Source organism: Salvelinus sp. IW2-2015, linkage group LG4q.1:29 (assembly GCF_002910315.2).
Source record: "Salvelinus sp. IW2-2015 linkage group LG4q.1:29, ASM291031v2, whole genome shotgun sequence".
NCBI classification, from domain to species: domain Eukaryota; kingdom Metazoa; phylum Chordata; class Actinopteri; order Salmoniformes; family Salmonidae; genus Salvelinus; species Salvelinus sp. IW2-2015.
In genome coordinates, this window is record NC_036842.1 from 48,282,022 (window position 1) to 48,301,950 (window position 19,929).

Consider the following 19,929-nt stretch of genomic DNA (forward strand, 5'->3'; position numbering starts at 1 on the left):
AAATACAATCAATATTGCAGAATGCGTGGACAGGCACTCGCTATATGAGCAGCATGCATGTTTCATTTGAAATATACAAAGTGCACAAAACATTGCAACTGAAGGAAGGTGTTGGTAATGTTTTGTACACTCAGTGTATATAAACTCAGCAAAAAAAGAAACGTCCCCTTTTCACGACCCTGTCTTTCAAAGATAATTCGTAAAATTCAAAATAACTTCACAGATKTTCATTGTAAAGGGTTTAAACACTGTTTCTCGTGCTTTTTTCACCTTTATTTAACCAGGTAGGACAGTTGAGAACAAGTTCTCATTTACAACTACAACCTGGCCAAGATAAAGCAAAGCAGTGTGACAAAAACATCAACACAGAGTAACACATAAACAAACGTACAGTCAATAACACAAAAGAAAAGAAAAATACAAAAATCTATGTACAGGGTGTGCAAAAGTAGAAGAGTAGGGAGGTAAGGCAATAAATAGGCCATAGAGGCGAAAATAATTACAATTTAGCATTAACACTGGAGTGATGGATGTGCAGATGATGATGTGCAAGTAGAGATACTGGGGTGCAAAAGAGCAAGAGGGTAAGTAATAATATGGGGATGAGGTAGTCGGGTGTGCTATTTAGAGATTGGCTGTGTACAGGTACAGTGATCGGTAAGCTGCTCTGACAGCTGATGCTTAAAGTTAGAGGGGGAGATATAAGACTCCAGCATCAGTGATTTTTTTCGGGCGGGAGGGTGCGGGCAGCAATCGGTTGAAGAGCATGCACTTAGTTTTACTAGCATTTAAAAGCAGTTGGAGGCCACGGAAGGAGTGTTGTATGGCGTTGAAGCTCGTTTGGAGGTTTGTTAGCACAGTGTCCAAAGAAGGGCCAGAAGTATACAGAATGGTGATGTCTGCGTAGAGGTGGATCAGTGAATCACCAGTAGCAAGAGCGACATCATTGATGTATACAGAGAAAAGAGTCGGCCCGAGAATTGAACCCTGTGGCACCTCCATAGAGACTGCCAGAGGTCCGAACAACAGGCCCTCTGATATGCCACACTGAACTCTATCTGAGAAGTAGTTGTTAAACCAGGCGAGGCGGTCATTTGAGAAGCCAAGGCTGTTGAATCTGCCGATAAGAATGCAGTGATTGAGTGTGTGGACAGGTGTCTTTTATACAGGTAACGAGTTCAAACAGGTGCAGTTAATACAGGTAATGAGTGGAGAACAGGAGGCTTCTTAAAGAAAAACTAACAGGTCTGTGAGAGCCGGAATTCTTACTGGTTGTTAGGTGATCAAATACTTATGTCATGCAATAAAATGCAAATGAATTACTTAAAAATCATACAATGTGATTTTCTGGATTTTTGTTTTAGATTCCGTCTCTCACAGTTGAAGTGTACCTATGATAAAAATTACAGACCTCTACATGCTTTGTAAGTAGGAAAACCTGCAAAATCGGCAGTGTATCAAATACTTGTTCTCCCCACTGTATATCGGTGGTGACAGTGTTTCCTAGCCTCAGTGCAGTGGGCAGCTGGGAGGAGGTGCTCTTATTCTCCATGTACTTTAGTGTCCCAAAACTTTTTGGATTAGTGCTACAGGAAGCAAATTTCTGTTTGAAAAAGCTAGCCTTAGCTTTCCTAAATGACTGAGTATATTGGTTCCTGACTTCCCTGAAAAGTTGCATATCGCGGGGGCTATTTGATGCTAATGCAGAACGCCACAGGATGTTTTTGTGCTGGTCAAGGGCAGTCAAGTCTGGGGTGAACCAAGGGCTATATCTGTTCTTAGTTCTACATTTTTTGAATGGGGCATGCTTATTTAAGATGGAGAGGAAAGCACTTTTGAAGAGCAACCAGGCATCCTTTACTGACGGGATGAGGTCAATATCCTTCCAGGATACCCGGGCCAGGTCGATTAGAAAGGCCTGCTTGCTGAAGTGTTTTAGGGAGCGTTTGACAGTGATGAGGGGTGGTCGTTTGACCACGGACCCATTACGCACGCAGGCAATGAGGCAGGGATCGCTGAGATCCTGGTTGAAGACAGCAGTGGTGTAATCAGAGGGCAAGTTGGTCTAGATGATATCTGGTTACAGATTTAGGGTTTTTCCCTTCGTAGGCTCCTTGATTATTTTTTTGTAAGATTGTCAGCATCTAGCTTAGATTGTAGCACGGCCGGGGGGTTAAGCATATCCCAGTTTAGGTCACCTAACAGTACGAACTCTGAAGATAGATGGGGGGCGATCAATTCACATATGGTGCCCAGGGCACAGCTGGGGGCTGAAGGGGGTCTATAACAAGCGGCAACAGTGAGAGACTTGTTTCTGGAAAGGAGGATTTTTAAAAGTAGAAGCTAGAATTGTTTGGGCACAAACCTGGATAGAATGACAGAACTCTGCAGGCTATCTCTGCAGTTGATTGCAACCCCGACTAACCAAAACAGCAATAGACAAGGCATATTGACTTCAATGTAGAAAATAGTGTAAATAAATAAAAACCCTGGAATGAGTAGATGTGTCCGAATTTTGACTGGTACTATATTGTGGCGTACAGCAGGTCAGCCACCAGGGGGAGACTCGTCGAGGCCTGGTGGCAGATGGAGTCTACATCACGAGGCGATGGCTCCCTCTGCTGGACGTGCCAGGTATCGACGGGCTCTCCGGCCAGGACTAATCGGGGCTGATTGTGGTTGGTGGGTAATCAAGGGCTGATTGCTCACCAGCTTGTACGAGTCCCATAAAGCTGCCAGAAGGGCAGCACACAAGGGGAGGGACTGGGGGGAAAAAGGTGACTTCCGTATAGTTGGAGACGATGCCCGAGCTAAAAGGAGGGAGTTCAGTTTTTGTGCCTGACAGGATACAGCAAGACCCGGAGCCCAGAAGACGGTAACCCGGAGAGGGTCTCATGGGGGAGACCTATTATTTTKTTTTGATTTATTATTTAAATAAACACCATTGAAACCGAGCTAATCATACTCTGTCCGTGTCTGATCTGTGTAAACGTCTTGACCAAACCCCCTGGTCTACCACTATATATATATATATATTATAGAAACTGCCATGGCCTAATTCAAATAGTTTCACATTTTACAGCAAATAAATGGCGTTATTGTCACCATAAAAGGTGAATGTTGGGCGTTTTCCAAACGGAGTTTTAACGCTCGTTCATGTGCAGTTTTACGACAGGTCTGATTTATAACAGAAACATGTATATATGGCAAGTTTATAAATCTCAATATTTGTGTACATGCGCAGACTTTTCAGAAATGGCGCACACAGAAATCTACGCAACTGTTATAAATGAGTCCCCAGACCTTATGTTGTCGACTGTAGGCTTACGTAGCTCCAATGTTGGGGAATTTCCTAGTCTACTTGGTGACAGTGTGTCACAGAGAATAGAGGGGAGATAGCGGGTAGTGTGCCTTTAAGAGGTGTCCTGACCGCCGCACTAAATCTCCATCATTGTGTTCCAAAGAAGCTGCTGAAATGTCTGCTAGCTCCGCTTTCAATGATGAAAAAGGGGGCTCCTCGAATGTCGGGGAGCCCGAATATGGCCACGACCCGGCCAGCGGAGGGATTTTCTCCTCCGACTACAAAAGGTACGTGCAAAAACCCGTCGCCTGCGTTTGTCGCGGTCATGTTTAATGTTGTCATATTGAAATATCATGGGCAGTTTATGGGGGAGGTGCGAGGTGGATGCAATTTCCTGCCTGTCAAGATGGAGAGGAAGCGGCGCTTGAACGGGCTTTATAGGCTTGGGGACGTTAGAATAAAAAATGTCTCCAACATAGCCTACTTCGATTGAAAAATATGTGTTTGAACAGTCATAGTTGTGTATTTTCTTGAGTCCTAGATTATTTGCTTGGGAAAACTGCCGTATGCTGCTACCACGTTAAGGCCATCAGGGCTGAAGCTCTGAATCTTACAGTGATTTGGTGTTGGGCCAATTTAAATGGGACTAGGCCGCAGAAGCAATATGCATATTCTGTTAGAGTGGGTTTATTTATTGACAGATTGCTATTACATAGCGTAATTGTTCAGTATCCTATCTAGGCTATAGGCTACATTTTAAATTCTTAATCTGAGTTGAACGCGAATGGGGCTGACAACTCGTGTGTAGCATAGCCTATTCGTCCAAAACGCTGTCCCATTAGAAATCAGTTTACAGTGCCTAGTCAACCAAACATGATAGGAGGGGAAAATATGCGATAGATTGTTGTTGGAAATTGATACTACAGATGAAACTAGGCATAATAATCTTCATAATAGTCTACGTAAAGAGCGTTCGTTTTCTATATATTTGCAGAACCGCCGACCGGACAGCTCCGTGGTGCTGAAGAGGACGGTGTGTGTGTAGGGCGAAGTGGCTTGTGTTCATAGAATGCTCTCCAGAAAGGTCGTTTCAAGTGGCCTTGTCTGTATAGCCTACTCTTGAAGGGCAATTAGGGAACTGTGATTAATATAATTTCCATTTTTGGCCACTTGGCAAAAGGTTAAGAAAGCTAAGGCAAACTAAGACAATTAATAGGCTGCTATCAACCGATATTCACTGCTATTTTACACTAATAAAATGTTATTTGATTAATGAATTTCTGAGATATAAAGTTTGCCATTTAAATAATTCAGTTGATTAACTGTGCTGTCTGAATCTGATGTTTGACCCTACACAATGCTCTGTTGAGTCTAATCATTGCAGGTCTAGACAGTGCTATTAAATTGGACTGTATTATTTATCAGTATTGTTGTATTCATGTTATTTGAGATTGATGAAGGAGTAGGGGGAGATGCTGATGCTGCTATTGAAACTAGTTTGTAGCTTAGTGTGTGTGTCGAGTCTATTGTCTTGGATCCTGGATCTATGGTTGAAGATTGCAGGGCAGAGGAAAGGGCAGTCTGCCTACCTGTCACTTCTGCTCTTATCTGAAGTTCATTGATTGCTGCAGGCATCAACCCCAACCCGCTCTAAGTGCAATGCAATAAAGTGCATTGGAGAAAAGGAGCACTGGTTACACTATTAATATGCCCAAGTCAGGGTAGACACTTATACTGTATAAGTCTCTTGTGTCACTGTTTGGTTCAGGGTGCCAAGATTACTGTATAAGTAATACTTTATAGCCTTAATGTCCTTCCAAATACTGTATTTTTTTCTGACATGGCAAGTGGGCCGGTCTATGGCTCCAGTGAGAAAGCTAGAGTAAAATATGCGGGTCAGGACAGGACAGGTCATCCCAGCTGCCTTTGCTTGAGCTGTCACTTTCACATTGATGCTTTCTTCATAAAAGAGGAAACATTGATGTCACAACGGCTTGTGTTATTTGATATGTGCATGCATGGCTGCATTGGAAGGACCACAAACGATTTTTCATGTAAGATAAGACAACCTCATAAAGGTCTAACTTTTGCATCTGTGCTTTGTAGGTGTTTGTTTCATCGGTCACACCTTTAAAACAGGCATAACAACAAATMATAAAGGCTTCATAGTCTCCACAATCACTACATAATGGTTAACTAATCATTCATAAGCAAAGTTATAGTACTACATAGAGGGTGTTATAAAAGGTCATTAAGCCACATCTGGTCCTTTTGCCAAAATGTGGCATCTTTTATACATTTATCGGTAATCCCATTTTTATACTTAAAGAGATAGTTCACCCAAGTTACAAAATGACACACTGGTTTCCTTACCCTTTAAGCCGTCTATGGACAAGATATGACAGGATTTCATTCTTTGGTTTAGTTTTCATGCCACCGTTTCCATATGCTAACGTTTTAGCATTTGTGACAAAAAAGTCCCATTCAAATTATAGGTCCAATATTAGCATTTTTCGCGCATTATGTCCAAAAGTATTTAAAATTGATTGTGAAGCTCAACAAAGTCACTTATAGATGATTTGAAGATGATGTGTGAAAATTGCTAATATCGGTCCCATGACTTGAATGGTATTTGTGCCACAAATGCTAAAACGTCAGTATGTGTAGGGCTGTTACGGTGACCGTATTACCGCCACACCGGCAGTCACGAGTTGTGGCGGCAGTCAAATTCCACGTGACCATTTAGTCATGGTAATTAGGCTTCTCCAAGCTCTGATGCTGCTGATGATCATTAGTAGGCTACCAAACTTGCTAACTGCCTGGTACTCAGCACTCTATTGTCCCTCTAATCACTCTGTCATCAATGCAAATGTAATTGAAAATCTAATCAAACACTTCATGAGAGCCCATGAGCTCATGTTGCGCAACATTTCAATAGGCTAAGAAATTGCATGAGAAAACAGAGTGATGTTCTCTATTAAAAATAGGAGGATCCCATCAGCTTTCTATAGGCTAGGCCTACTATATTTATTTCTCAACTTTCCTAATATTAAGCACATTGCTTCTCTTTACAACAGGAGTATAGTCTACCTGGCTGGCATGATAATGAACCATGGGAAACCATTAATTCGCTATTTAAGTGCATAGATGGCATGTATTTTTTCCCTTGCCCCTGGTCCATTCTAAATCCAAACAAATTTCACACATATATTATTTAGTATATGTAAAGACAAAAGATGAAATCAAGAATAGTCTGATGGGTGACAATATTAGCCTATCACTTGTGAATTACATATTATCACATGTGAATGATGCCCAGCTTGTGTGCAGTAAGGCAAGAAACAGAGCATGCCTTTTTTTTAGCGACCTTTTTCAAATAATAGTCACACACCTCATGTAGCCAAGCCCATAGGCCTGATAAGGTTTGTATCACAATTAAATGGCCAAACAACTTCTTAAAATTAAGCACATTAATCAGTTTTACAACGAGTGTAGAGCTTAACTGGCATGCATACCATAAAAATGCACCTTTATAATGAAAGCATTACATGCATATTTGCATTAGAGTTGACTTTTGAGAATGGTGTTTTTTTACCGCTAATTGATAGTATTTTGGAACATATGCGCTTATAGCCTACTGCCGTGTGCGCATTGCTGCGCTTATAATGTGAAGAAATAGCCTAATAGTTTATCAACATTTTAAGCTGAATGTTCTGATCTGTTGTGTCAGCCACATTGCGTAAAAACATTTTTTTGATGGTAGTGGTTGTATTAATTTGGAATCTATCACATCCCAGACTATGCTTGGAATTCTTATCCCTCACACAGAATAGAATAGGTAAACTTTTGTACTATGGGGGATAGTAGATTGAGATAGGCTACTGCCTTTGCTGTTCATTAGGCCTACTCATTTTGTTGGCTGACGAAAAGTACATGTGGACAGTTCTACCAATATTTTCAATATGCACCTCAGAATTGGATAAGGACGATCACAGTTGTGTCCCCAATGTGTCTGTCTTCACTTTTAGCCTGTGACAAAGAACCGATCACAGGGAACTGTGGGGGGATCTTAGATGGTTGGTGGCCTGGCAGTTGGGAGCTTGGGCCGGTGGCCGATAGGTTGCGGGTTCGGGTCCCCGATTTGACTTGATGGGAGATCTGTCAACGTGCCCTTGGGCGGGGCGCTTAACCCTGGTTGCGCCTGTGGGTCGCTCTGGATGGGAGTCTGTTAGATGACTGAATGCAATGTAAATGTTGAGTGACTTCACTGCAGGTTGATTGTATGTTTTAATATTCAATATATATATGTTTAAGTCCCGATCACGTGACTGGCATTGGCTAATAAGAATTGAGCTATCTGAGATAGCCATGTGAGTGAGAGTTGCTTCGGAGCAAGCAGCCGGGAGAAGGGAATTATAATTATTATATTCAGCCCAAGAGCACAACGGCCACTGGCTGCAAAAGTTCAGGATTTTTTTAGGGGGCATTATGGCCACACAAAAGGGATGCCGCCAGGAAAATCAAGGCACTATCAAATGCTTGTCAAATTGTGAATGAGAGACTGATGAAGTGTGTGGAGCCTGCGCAAAAAAACAAAGCAGAGTTCATGCCTTTCATGCCTTTAAAAAAATCATCATTAGAGTTGCATCATGCCGCCTTAGAATGTATTAACAATCAAAACATATAGCCCAACGTTTGTATCACAAACAAAGTTGCATAAATAACTCTAAATTAAGCATATAGGACCTGTTTCTTTGATAACCACTCAATGCAGATTAGCTGCATGTGCGCACTCCCTCAAATCGTTTGAAGAAAAGATCCTTTCTATTTTATTCAGCTATGTTCAGTTGTATTCTTCATACTATAAAATAGTATAAAAGAATGCCATGGAATTCTAAGCAAATATTGTCTGCTAAATGAACTAGTGTAGCCCACGGCCATATGGCATAACCAGATCAGGACCTAACATAAGGATAACTCAGAGTATGCTATTCTGTTCTTCTGAAATAGACTACATTTTCTTCATATCATGTTTCTTTAGACCTGTCTAAAATTTAAAAAAATGTATTTATTGTGATGGTGTGGGCTATATTACATGGATTTATTAGACTTTTTAAAATGTAGATGTTCCAAAGTTCTGCATCAGTGGCTTGTAGACTATGCGTGGAAGCGATGAGATGCTAAATGTATTTATGTTAATTAACATTTGATTATCTACCGTGAGACCGGCAGTTATTTGCTTGACAATCACCGGCTGACAAAATCTCATCACCGCCACATCCCTAAGTATGTGGTAAACCACGCCAGGGAAACTAAGAGACAATTTATGCTTGATCCAAACATGTGGTCAGAGGGGCCGTATGGATGGTGTGACGCAATTGCGGATCCTCCGGAGGCATGCAGAGGCCAAATTGAGTTCCGTGCTGCATCACCATGCGCCGCCCAAATTTTGTAACAATGCATAGGGCTCTGTATAGCTCCGCATTGACATGATTGGTTGATGGGAGGTGGGGGCGGGAGGTCCTGTATAAACACAGACTTCCTTCCTTGCTCGGTGCAGAGCAAGAAGTATGAATGCCCTGCCTTCTGCAGAGGCCGTATCCCCGTAAATGCTGCACGGCCAATGCAGACGTCGGATTGACCATGCAGCGCCTTTTAACCAAAGCATGGATTGCTGTCATACCTTGTCAATAGACCGCTTATAGGGTAAGGAAACCAATATGTAATTTTGTAATTTGGGTGAACTATCCCTGGAAACATATTTAATGTTGTGATAAAAAAAAATTATCATGCACCTGATATTTTATTGAATACATTTTAAAATTAATTTTACAATATCCTTTGGAGACAGACTGTGTTATATACTATGGGCCCGATTCAGATTTACGCCTTTCCTACACACGTCTCAGAAGTTGATGTTCAGACTTACCTTATGTAGGTGCATAACAGGCTTTGCAGGCCTGGTTCCCATGCGTGCCCTGAATAAATTGAATTCAACCGCTGAAAACCCTCCAACCAACAGAATGTCTCGTGAAGTTCATTCATAATGGTTTTCAGTAAATTTATCTAAAGCCATCCCTTTAAATTTGGTGTACCTTTTAATTAGCATTTTCTCGACAGACTCCCTGGAATATATGGAGAGAACGGTTCAGAATATTAGGGATCAATGAAATAAAGCCACGTAGGCCTAAATATACACATATTCTTCTCCTTTTCAGCACTAATTGGTATCAGAACTCAGGATAAGACCCAGATGCAGACTGCTAGAGTCACAGATGTTTATTGACCCGAACAGGGGGCAGGCAAAAGACAGGTCAAAGACAGGCATAGGTCTGTAATCCAGGGCAGAGTCTATAAGGTACAGAACAGCAGGCAGGCTTGGGGTCAGGACAGGCAGAGGTTCGTAAACGAGTCAGAGTCAGGCAGGTACAGAACGGCAGGCAGGCTCGGGGTCAGGTCAGGCAGAATGGTCAAAGCCGGGGAAACTAGGAAACAGAACTTGAGAAAGCAGGGAGACGGGAAAACACACTGGTAAGACCTGACAAGACAAGACAAACTGGCAACAGACAAACAGAGAACACAGGTAGAAATACACTGGGGATAATGAGGAAGATGGGTGACAGCACGAAGACAGGTGAAACAGTTCAGGGTGTGACAAATTTGTATATTTAAAAATACTCTGATCTTGTATATTATTTAGGGTTAGGAAAGTAGTTTATGAATTATTTAAAAAATGGTTTGGCGACACTTCACGCACTAAGTTCACTATATATATAGAAGTATGTGGACACCCCTTCAAAGTAGTGGATCTGGCTATTTCAGCCACACCCGTTGCTGACAGGTGTATAAAAATCGAGCACACGGCCATGCAATCTCCACAGACAAACATTGCCAGTATAGCTCACTGACTTTCAATGTGGCATCGTCATAGGATGCCACCTTTCCAACAAGTCAGTTCGTCAAATTTCTGCCCTGCTAGAGCTGCCCCGGTCAACTGTAAGTGCTGTTCTTGTGAAGTGGAAACGTCTAGGAGCAACAACGGCTCAGCCGCAAAGTGGTAGACCACACAAGCTCACAGAACGGGATAGTCGAGTGCTGAGGCGCGTAGCACATCAAAATCGTCTGTCCTCGGTTGCAACACTCACTATCGAGTTCCAAACTGCCTCTGGAAGCAATGTCAGCACAATAACTATTCATCGGGAGCTTCATGAAATGGGTTTCCATGGCCGAACAGCCGCACACAAGCCTAACATCACCATGCGAAATGCCAAGCATCGGCTGGAGTGGTGTAAAGCTCGCCGCCATTGGACTCTGGAGCAGTGGAATCGCATTCTCTGGGGTGAGGGAGGTGGTCAGGGAGGTGACCAAGGACCCGATGGTCACTCTGACAGAGCTCCAGAGTTCCTCTGTGGAGATGGGAGATCCTTTCAGAATGACAACCATCTCTACAGCCCTCCACCAATTAGGCCTTTATGGTAGAGTGGCCAGACGGAAGCCACTCATCAGTAAAAGGTACATGACAGCCCGTTTGGAGTTTGCCAAAAGGCACCTAGAGGACTCAGACCATGAGAAACAAGATTGTCTGGTCTGGTGAAACCAAGATGGAACTCTTTGGCCTGAATGCCAAGCGTCACATCTGGAGGAAACCTGGCACCATCCTTACAGTGAAGCATGGTGGTGGCAGCATCATGCTGTGAGGATGTTTTTCAGCGGCAGGGACTGTGAGACTAGTCAGGAATGAGGGAAAGATGAACGGAGCAAAGTACAGAGAGATCCTTGATGAAAACCTTCTCCATAGGGCTCAGGACCTCAGACTGGGGCTAAGGTTCACCTTCCAACAGGACAACGACCCTAAGCACACAGCCAAGACAATGCAGGAGTGGCTTCGGGACAAGTGTCTGAATGTCCTTGAATGGCCCAGCCAGAGCCCGGACTTGAGCCCGATCGAACATCTCTGGAGAGACCTGAAAATAGCTGTGCAGCGACGCTCCCCATCCATCCTGACAGAGCTTGATAGGATCTGCAGAGAAGAATGGGAGAAACTCCCCAAATACAGGTGTGCCAAGCTTGTAGCGTCATTCCCAATAAGATTCGAGGCTGTAATCGCTGCGAAAGGTGCTTCAACAAAGTACTTTGTAAAGGGTCTGAATACATACGTGAATGTAATATTTCAGTTTTTCTAAAAAACTGTTTTTGCTTTGTCATTATGGGGTATTGTGTGTAGATTGATGAGGGGGGAAAAAACTATTTAATCAATTTTAGAATAAGGCTGTAACCTAACAAAATGTGTAAAAGGTCAAGGGGTCTGAGTACTTTCAGAAGGCACTGTATGTGGGTATACCTGACTGTGGCTACCGATTAGTGGCAAAAAATGTATACGATCAAAATGGTAAAAAAAACAAATACAGTGAAAAGTCCGGTAGTATAATTAAAACATTCTAGAAATCATAAATCAATTAGGTAGGTTTGGCGCTATACTCTTGTTTGCGCATGTCAACAGAAGCCTATAGAGTGGGTCTCTTTCATCCTTGCAAATTATAAAGGCCAGCATTTAATAAACTTCACTGTGGAAATGGTGATTAGCTGTGTATGCTTCAGTTTGCTGCCATATGACTTGTTTAACATTTATCTCCAGCGATCATAAGATAAAATAGATTTATAGATTTAAAAAATGGTCATTTATGTTTACAATCCCCTTCTCCAAACGGCTTACTCATTTACTTAGCTCTTATCAATAGCTCTGATCAATTTGTAAATTACATTTAATGGAGAATGGTGTTATTTCTATCGGGGGAAAAATAAATTAGATGTTTTTCCACTTGGAACCAAAAGGTTGCTTGACCTTATTCATCACTTTATCGCGCATAAAGGTGGTGGAATTATTAGGGAATTAAGTCAAGGTTGGAATACGGCGTATCTGTAGACACACCTCCACCACATGTTCATTTCTTTGGTCTCCACCCCAAACAAATAGCGGGGGAATAGCATGCTATTCTCATGCATAGTCTAAGGTCAGCAGATGCGTCGAGAAAAAAGTCCATTAAAAAAGGGAATTATGTTCCATTTACACATGCATAACTCTGGTCGGAATTCCCCCCTATGAGCATAGCTTTCAGCTCCCACACATTAGGCCTTTATTAAAGGACGCCATCACTTTGAGCCAAAGTGCTACTCTTCAGCATGATTGCATGGTGCTCTAAGTCCCCAGCTGAAGCAGATTGTCCTTGTCATTCTGTTATTAAAAACATAATTATTAATTTACTCTTTTATGATTCTCCATGGGACTAGTCGGACTAGTCTGTGGTATTTACTGTATTTGCTGCACTCCAGGGGTGTGTCCCACATGGAACTCTATTCCCAATGGGCCCTGGTCAAAGGTAGTGCACGATATAGTGAGTAGGGTGCCATTTGGGATGTACTCCAGGTAGGGGCTATATTTAGGTGCCTGTGAAATGAATGCATTAAAAATATGCCAAAATGGGAGGCATCACTTGTGTGTGTGTGTGTGTGTGTGTGTGTGTGTGTGTGTGTGTGTGTGTGTGTGTGTGTGTGTGTGTGTGTGTGTGTGTGTGTGTGTGTGTGTGTGTGTGTTGCTGAAGCCAATAGCAAAGATGCTATCATCTTGTGTGATTAAAAATAAGTTAATTTCCTGGCCATGTAGAGGTTCTGGTCTGTTATGTTGGTATATTTGATGATATATATATAAGTGTAGACTTTATATGTGTCTGGGGAGCCGTGTAGTCTAGTGACTGGCCTACTATATGTAGTGACTAGGCTAGAAATTAAGCATGTTTTATTACACATTCACACCTTTGTTTGAACACCTTCATGGTTTTCCTTCTACATCTTTTGAAAGATTTTCACTCAGAAATATTCAGTGTTAATGACAACCACAAATTAGTGAGAAATCATTCAAATTGCTCTCACATTAAATAGGTCAGCTCACTTTTTAAGCAACTTTATTTTGGCTGACAGATAATACACCACCATTTAAGGAAGGTTTATTTAAGCACCTTTTTTTTTTTTTACTTACAGATAATACATCACAATTTAAAGTAGGCTTACCAAACAGGAGCTACACTTACTCTCTTTTGGTGGAATAGAACAGAGGCTGTTATTGCAAGATCCGTTTTGGAGATTGCCATGATGTATTCACAGTGAAATGATTGCCATAACAGAGTTCATTTGCAAGCAAGCTCCACATTTTTTAACCATGACATCATGGTGTAAAATATTCAACTGTCTATTGGGATAAACAATTGGCATAAAATTGTCTTGTAATAAACTTTTTTCACATATTATATATTTTGGTCTTCTTTAGGCTTTAGTGGATGAGGATGGCAAACAAACTAGCCTCCATTACATGAAAGCACCCCTGCAAAAGCAATTGTGAAATACTCAATGCACAAACCCTCAATACCCCTTATTATAACATCAATATAATATACGTTAACATATTTTCAGTGACATACTAACCTGCAATTGTTGACATAAGCACAAAAGTCAATGCTATTGACAATAGAATACCTTCGATAAAGTGTACTGAAACATTTACACCAGCAGATGGTGCTCACAGTTAAGTCACTGTGTTGAAGGCTTTTTCACTGGATTGCTATTCCATGACAGGATGGCCTTGAGTGGTTTCAATGGGTACACAGTCTGTGTCAGAGAACCCCAACCAGCTAGGCACGCCAAGTTGCTGACTTATAATTTTTTTAATATTCCATGGATTTTGCTGGCCATGTTTGCAACCCTAGTGAGACAGAGTGCAACCTGTGATAAAACTATGAACATCACAAATAACCCAATTTTAGATAATGTATTAGATTTAAGCTAATTGAATGTTTCACACACAGAGAGTGAAGGTGAATTGAGTGAATTGGGATAACAGTGTAAATTCACAATTTTCAAAACAATATAATTATTCTTGGCCACTTAATTAATAGCTAGTTTCCATCTAATTGGCGACAGAGTTTAATGCAAATATTCTAAAATCTGCAAGAAGAAAAGATGCGCATTTTCCATTCAGTGAGTGATGACGTACTGCACACAACATTTTTCATGTACCGAATAAAAATCTAAAGTTAAATGTGTTTCCATCGCTACGGTAAAGTCGCTCCATCAACTCTACCGTAGTTTTGCCACAAAAACTGTTGCATTAAATAGCAAATGTGCCTACTCTGGTCTTGGCCAGTGTTGCCAACTTAGCGACTTTGTCGCTATATTTAGCGAGAATTCAGACCCCTCTAGCGACAAATCTAGCGACTTTTCCTGGTGTTATTGGAGACTCTGACGTGAAAGCACGTATCGTTCTTACTCTTCTCAATGAGCAGCGGGTGCTGCCGTGGGCCCCACCCCCGTCCCGAAGCGCTCACAGGCAGCCCAGTCCTCGCGCAGCAGTCCCTCCCAGCTGCAGTCAGAGCAGGAGAACATCTCCTGAACCCCTCGCGTCCAGACTTCAAATGAATCGCMCATGCGGGAAGCCGCCGCTGGCTGATCCCGCCCTGGCTTATATTCAGGGTGGGATGTAAAATGTTCTTTGTCTAAAATAAATCACTGCATTTGACTCACACAGCCTCAGTCACTTACTCACCTTGTCCACTGTGTGTYTGCCTCTCTGTGACATAAGCTAAACATCTAYCTGGCTAGCTCATCATGTCTCAGTCTAAACTGTACACTSAAAAATACAGAAAGGAGTGGGAATCAAACCCTGAATTCAAAGGCTGGTTGAAGCCGTTTATTGGAGATGATACACGGGCATACTGCCTGTATTGTAASGCTGATTTCTARGCCAAACTTAGTGATGTAYAAAAACACATGACAACTCAAAAACATACTCAAAAGGCAAAGCCTTATAACAGTTCCACCCAAAACAAGCTGCCATTTATGGTTAAAAAAATTGACTCTGCAAAAAAGGCTGAGGCCACCATGGCATTAGCTATCACTGAACAATGTTCCATCCTGGCATGTGATCACATTGGAGAAGCATGTAGAGCTGCTTTCTCAGACTCCACTGCTTCTACCCACTTCAAAATGTACAGGACAAAGTGCACAGAAATGATTAATGGTGTTCTAGGACCATACTTTCTGAAAAAGTTGGTCGCAGATGTGGGTGACCAGCGTTTCAGCCTCCTCCTCGATGAGTCCACGGATGTAAGTGTTTCTAAGTACCTGGGGGTTGTGATAAGGTACTTTAGTGACACCAAGCAGACAATTGTATCAACATTTCTGGGGCTTGTTGAGTTGYYGGYYGYYYWMSCKAAWRRWWWYSCCSMMSRMMTMMMGSRTTRCRRGYYYAYMMMTMMRRTWAWAAAAGAGAAACTCCTYGGGATAGGGACTGACAATGCCTCTGTTATGATGCGGATTAACAATGGGGTCCATAAAGTGCTGAAGGAGGAGTATGGCCTCAAATATCTGGTTCTTATTCGCTGTGTGTGCCACTCTGCAGCTTGCTCATTTGTAGTTCTAAACATATTTAGGGTGTTTTTACTCACTTTTTGTCTCTCCTACGACGTTATTCCTCTCTCCTACAGCGTCCATCACAATTACATGCGCAAGGCCAATTATGTAAATTCGTGATGACTTCATTTAGCGACTTTTAGGACAGCCAATAGCTACTTTCCTTACTGAGGAGTTGGCAACGTGCGCTCTAGCCAACAGCTCGCTGATAAAGTGCGGGTAGGCTAGTCTACATGATGAGATTATTATGGGTAAGAGCGAGAATATTTGTATTTGTCAAATGGCAGTTAAGCGTCAATCATCATGTTACCAGAATAAGGCCCTCGATATTTATTAGAAAGGAGCATCAAGATAAATGTGCACTTTCACCACCCTGTGAAGTTCATCATCATTTATTTAATCTGTAGCCTAATAAACTGCATGGTTTCCCGAGTCGTGGTGGGAGGACCACTCACCATATCATCGCGTGACTCCAAGTTTACTTCGATATGATGGTTGTTATATCAACATTTGCCAATAAAGTTGCTTCCACCGCCATTTCTCACATAACTAATTTTACCGACACAAAAAAGACCCCACACTGTCGAACGAACGAATGAACTGTTGGCATTTATAAAAATGTACAGTAACTTCCTGTTTCCATCACAGCTGTTGTGATTTTTTTTCATATGCTATGATTTTACTCAAATAAAAAATGTGGATGGAAACATGGTTATTGTATCGAAGCTTTACAGTATATACCATGTATTCAGCAGAAATGTTTGGTTGGCTGTGCAATCTTATGTTCTAAGCAGAGATTTTGGAGAGAGCTGGAATGGCATACATACACAATCCATGTCTCAATTGTTTTAAGGCTTAAAAATCCTTCTTTAACCTGTCTCCTCCCCTTCATCTACACCGATTGAAGTGGATTTAACAAGTGACATCAATAAGGGATCATCCTGTAGCTTTCACCTGCATTTATCTGGTCAGTCTGTCAGGGAAAGAGCAGGTGTTCCTAATGTTTTGTACATTCAGTTTATTTTTTATGGTATCATACATAATGGGAAAGATATCTAGCTCAGGCCTTTCAAATGAGAGATTGATTTAGTGGCATGCCATAGAAAATGTGCTTTTACAGGACATGGGGAGCCAAACAAACTACCAGTGCATGGACATTCTAAAAGTTGAACCCTTAGCCTATCCTATATTGCAGGTCTGGTTGAGAAAACACACAGAGAATATACTACTATCGTCCATCTTTAAATCCCGTTTTAGATTGTCATAGCAGCAACAACAATTACTACAGAGCTTGAACAAACTGGTTCATGCACAAAATATTTCTTAAAGTTGGACCCTAAACCTTGCTTATATGACATGTCTAGATGAGACAACAACACACACAATATACCTCCGTTGTACAGCTTTAAATCCTGTTTTAAATTGTCATAGCAGCAGCAGCACTTAGTCAACTGTTCAATAATGGCCACTCGACAGCTAGTTTTTATCTGATGTGCAATTACCCAGCATGTTTGCATTGTTCTGTTGTATCCCAGGTGCACGGGATGGCAAGTCGGCTGGTCTCTGTATAAACATGGCAGAGGAAAGGCTGTTGCCTTGGAAACCTGCCCGAGTCACCACCACATTCCATGTTGCTTAGGGCATTTTTCTCTGCCATGTCATCGAAAACGTGACAGATTGATGCCATTTGTAGATCTGTTTGGCTCTTAAACAAATTGTCCATTTGAATCCTTAAATTCTGCATTGATGAATTAGGATGAAGTGGGGTTACAATCTATGTTCCCTCTAAAGCACAGCTCCCCTGGACTGCCAAGCAGAAGAAATATTAGCACGCCGCAGAGAAGCACGAGATTGAACTTCACTCAACTTTTCCCTTTACTTTGGGAATTGTGATCGAATCAACGCAATATTAGCCACTTTCAATGCAACAAAACAAAATGAACTACGCAAGACTTAGTATGCAAAACTAACAATACAGGAGATTTTGTTGTAGGCAGAACACAGAGTATGATTTTATTTAATTGACTGGCACGATTCAGACATGTACTCTGCACAGACCGGTGCGCCATAACCAATCAGAGATGCAGTAGGCCTATATGAAAATAGACCATTGCCATGTATGGATCTGTGCCATTCACTTTAAACTGGACTGTTTTTACAGCATCAGCGGTTGTGGGTAGATGCGCTTGTTTTGAGATCAAACTGAGTTACATGTAGCGAGGTGTGCACATTTGTACATTTGTTCATATCCTTTGCTAGTTAGTAAATTATTAGCGCAGTTATAGATAATCTGTAGTCAGCAATGGGGGAGTGATTGCTTCTTACAAGAGCACAAAACGTGTGCATTTCTAGACATCTTTGAAAAGCGAGTAAGGTAAAGTGCTTGCTTTTGTCTTATTTTGTTGTATTTTGAGACACTCTGGTAGGCCTACATTACGTTCAAATAGCCACAGTAGCTTACTTGACCATTGTTAAAACTAACTTAAAGCGGGTACAGCCTCAGTGTTAACATTAAACGCGTGCCAGAAGACGCACAGAATGTTCGAGTTCTCTCAGCAGACCTGAAATTTTCTCAGTGATGATAAAAAAATATAGCGAAAATTGGTTCTAATATAACATTTTGAGTTGAGATGTAGGATGAAGTGACGTTCGTGGAGAAAAAGCAATAAGACCTTGGAGAGGATTGCTTTTTCAATGTGACATTCACACAGCTGGGAGATGGATGTAGCAGATGAAGGAATGTTCATGTTTCTGCACAAACATTCTCCATGTTGTCATGTAAGCCAAAGACAAACCACTAACCGCTTACACACAGTAAAGTCAAGATGTTCCTCATTATTTTGGGTAGGTTATTTGAATAGGTTGTTGTCTTGGTGGTGTAATCTACTAGCCCAGTCCCAGTGTAACGTTTGTCGTCGGGAGAAGGAGAGGAGGACCAAAGTGCAGCGTGGTACGTTTATTTTTTTTATTTTTTTATTTAACCTTTATTTAACCAGGTAGGCTAGTTGAGAACAAGTTCTCATTTGCAACTGCGACCTGGCCAAGATAAAGCATAGCAGTGTGAACAGACAACAACACAGAGTTACACATGGAGTAAACAATAAACAAGTCAATAACATGGTAGAAAAAAAAGAGAATCTATATACAATGTGTGCAAAAGGCATGAGGTAGGCAATAAATCGATTATAATTACAATTTAGCAGATTAACACTGGAGTGATAAATCATCAGATGATCATGTGCAAGAAGAGATACTGGTGTGCAAAAGAGCAGAAAAGTAAATAAATAAAAGCAGTATGGGGGGTGAGGTAGGTAAATTGGGTGGGTAGTTTACAGATGGACTATGTACAGCTGCAGCGATCGGTTAGCTGCTCGGATAGCAGATTTTTAAAGTTGTTGAGGGAGATAAAAGTCTCCAACTTCAGAGATTTTTGCAATTCGTTCCAGTCGCAGGCAGCAGAGAACTGGAAGGAAAGGCGTCCAAATGAGGTTTTGGCTTTAGGGATGATCAGTGAGATACACCTGCTGGAGCGCGTGCTACGGGTGGGTGTAGCCATCGTGACCAGTGAACTGAGATAAGGCGGCACTTTACCTAGCATAGCCTTGTAGATGACCTGGAGCCAGTGGGTCTGACGACGAACATGTAGCGAGGGCCAGCCGACTAGGGCATACAGGTCGCAGTGGTGGGTCGTATAAGGTGCTTTAGTAACAAAACGGATGGCACTGTGATAAACTGCATCCAGTTTGCTGAGTAGAGTATTGGAAGCGTATCCATAATTACTTTTAATCAAGAAGAATACACAAACAAAAACAACAAAACGACCAACGAACAGTTCTGACAGGTGCAACAAACACTAACCAGAAAATAACCACCCACAAACAAAAGTGGTAAAACAGGCTACCTAAGTATGGCTCTCAATCAGAGACAACGATAGACAGCTGCCTCTGATTGAGAACCATACCAGGCCAAACACATAGAAATAGAAAACCTAGACCTACAACATAGAATACCCACCCACATCACACCCTGACCAAACTAAAAATAGAAACATACAAAGCAATCTACGGTCAGGGCGTGACACCCAGATCTGTTTTGTGCCAACAAATTTGACAGGACAACAACTATAGGAGTTGGCTAAACAGTAAATGCAGCTCAGGGACCAGGCTAGT

The 19,929-nt window shown here is 41.8% G+C and overlaps 1 protein-coding gene across 5 annotated transcripts in view; it reads left to right on the forward strand.

The window, feature by feature from the left end:
- The first annotated feature begins 3,418 nt into the window (after positions 1-3,418).
- Positions 3,419-19,929, forward strand: part of LOC111962063 (adaptor related protein complex 3 subunit beta 2) — a 97,604-nt gene continuing 81,093 nt past the window's right edge. For 3 of the 5 annotated variants that reach the window (XM_070442934.1, XM_070442936.1, XM_023984848.2), the window contains exon 1: positions 3,419-3,588. In XM_070442934.1, the coding sequence (XP_070299035.1) occupies positions 3,476-3,588 (113 nt within the window). In that variant the 5' untranslated portion in view covers positions 3,419-3,475. The remainder of the gene's footprint in view (positions 3,589-19,929) is intronic. The other 2 variants (XM_070442935.1, XM_023984850.2) reach the window with 1 other exon arrangement.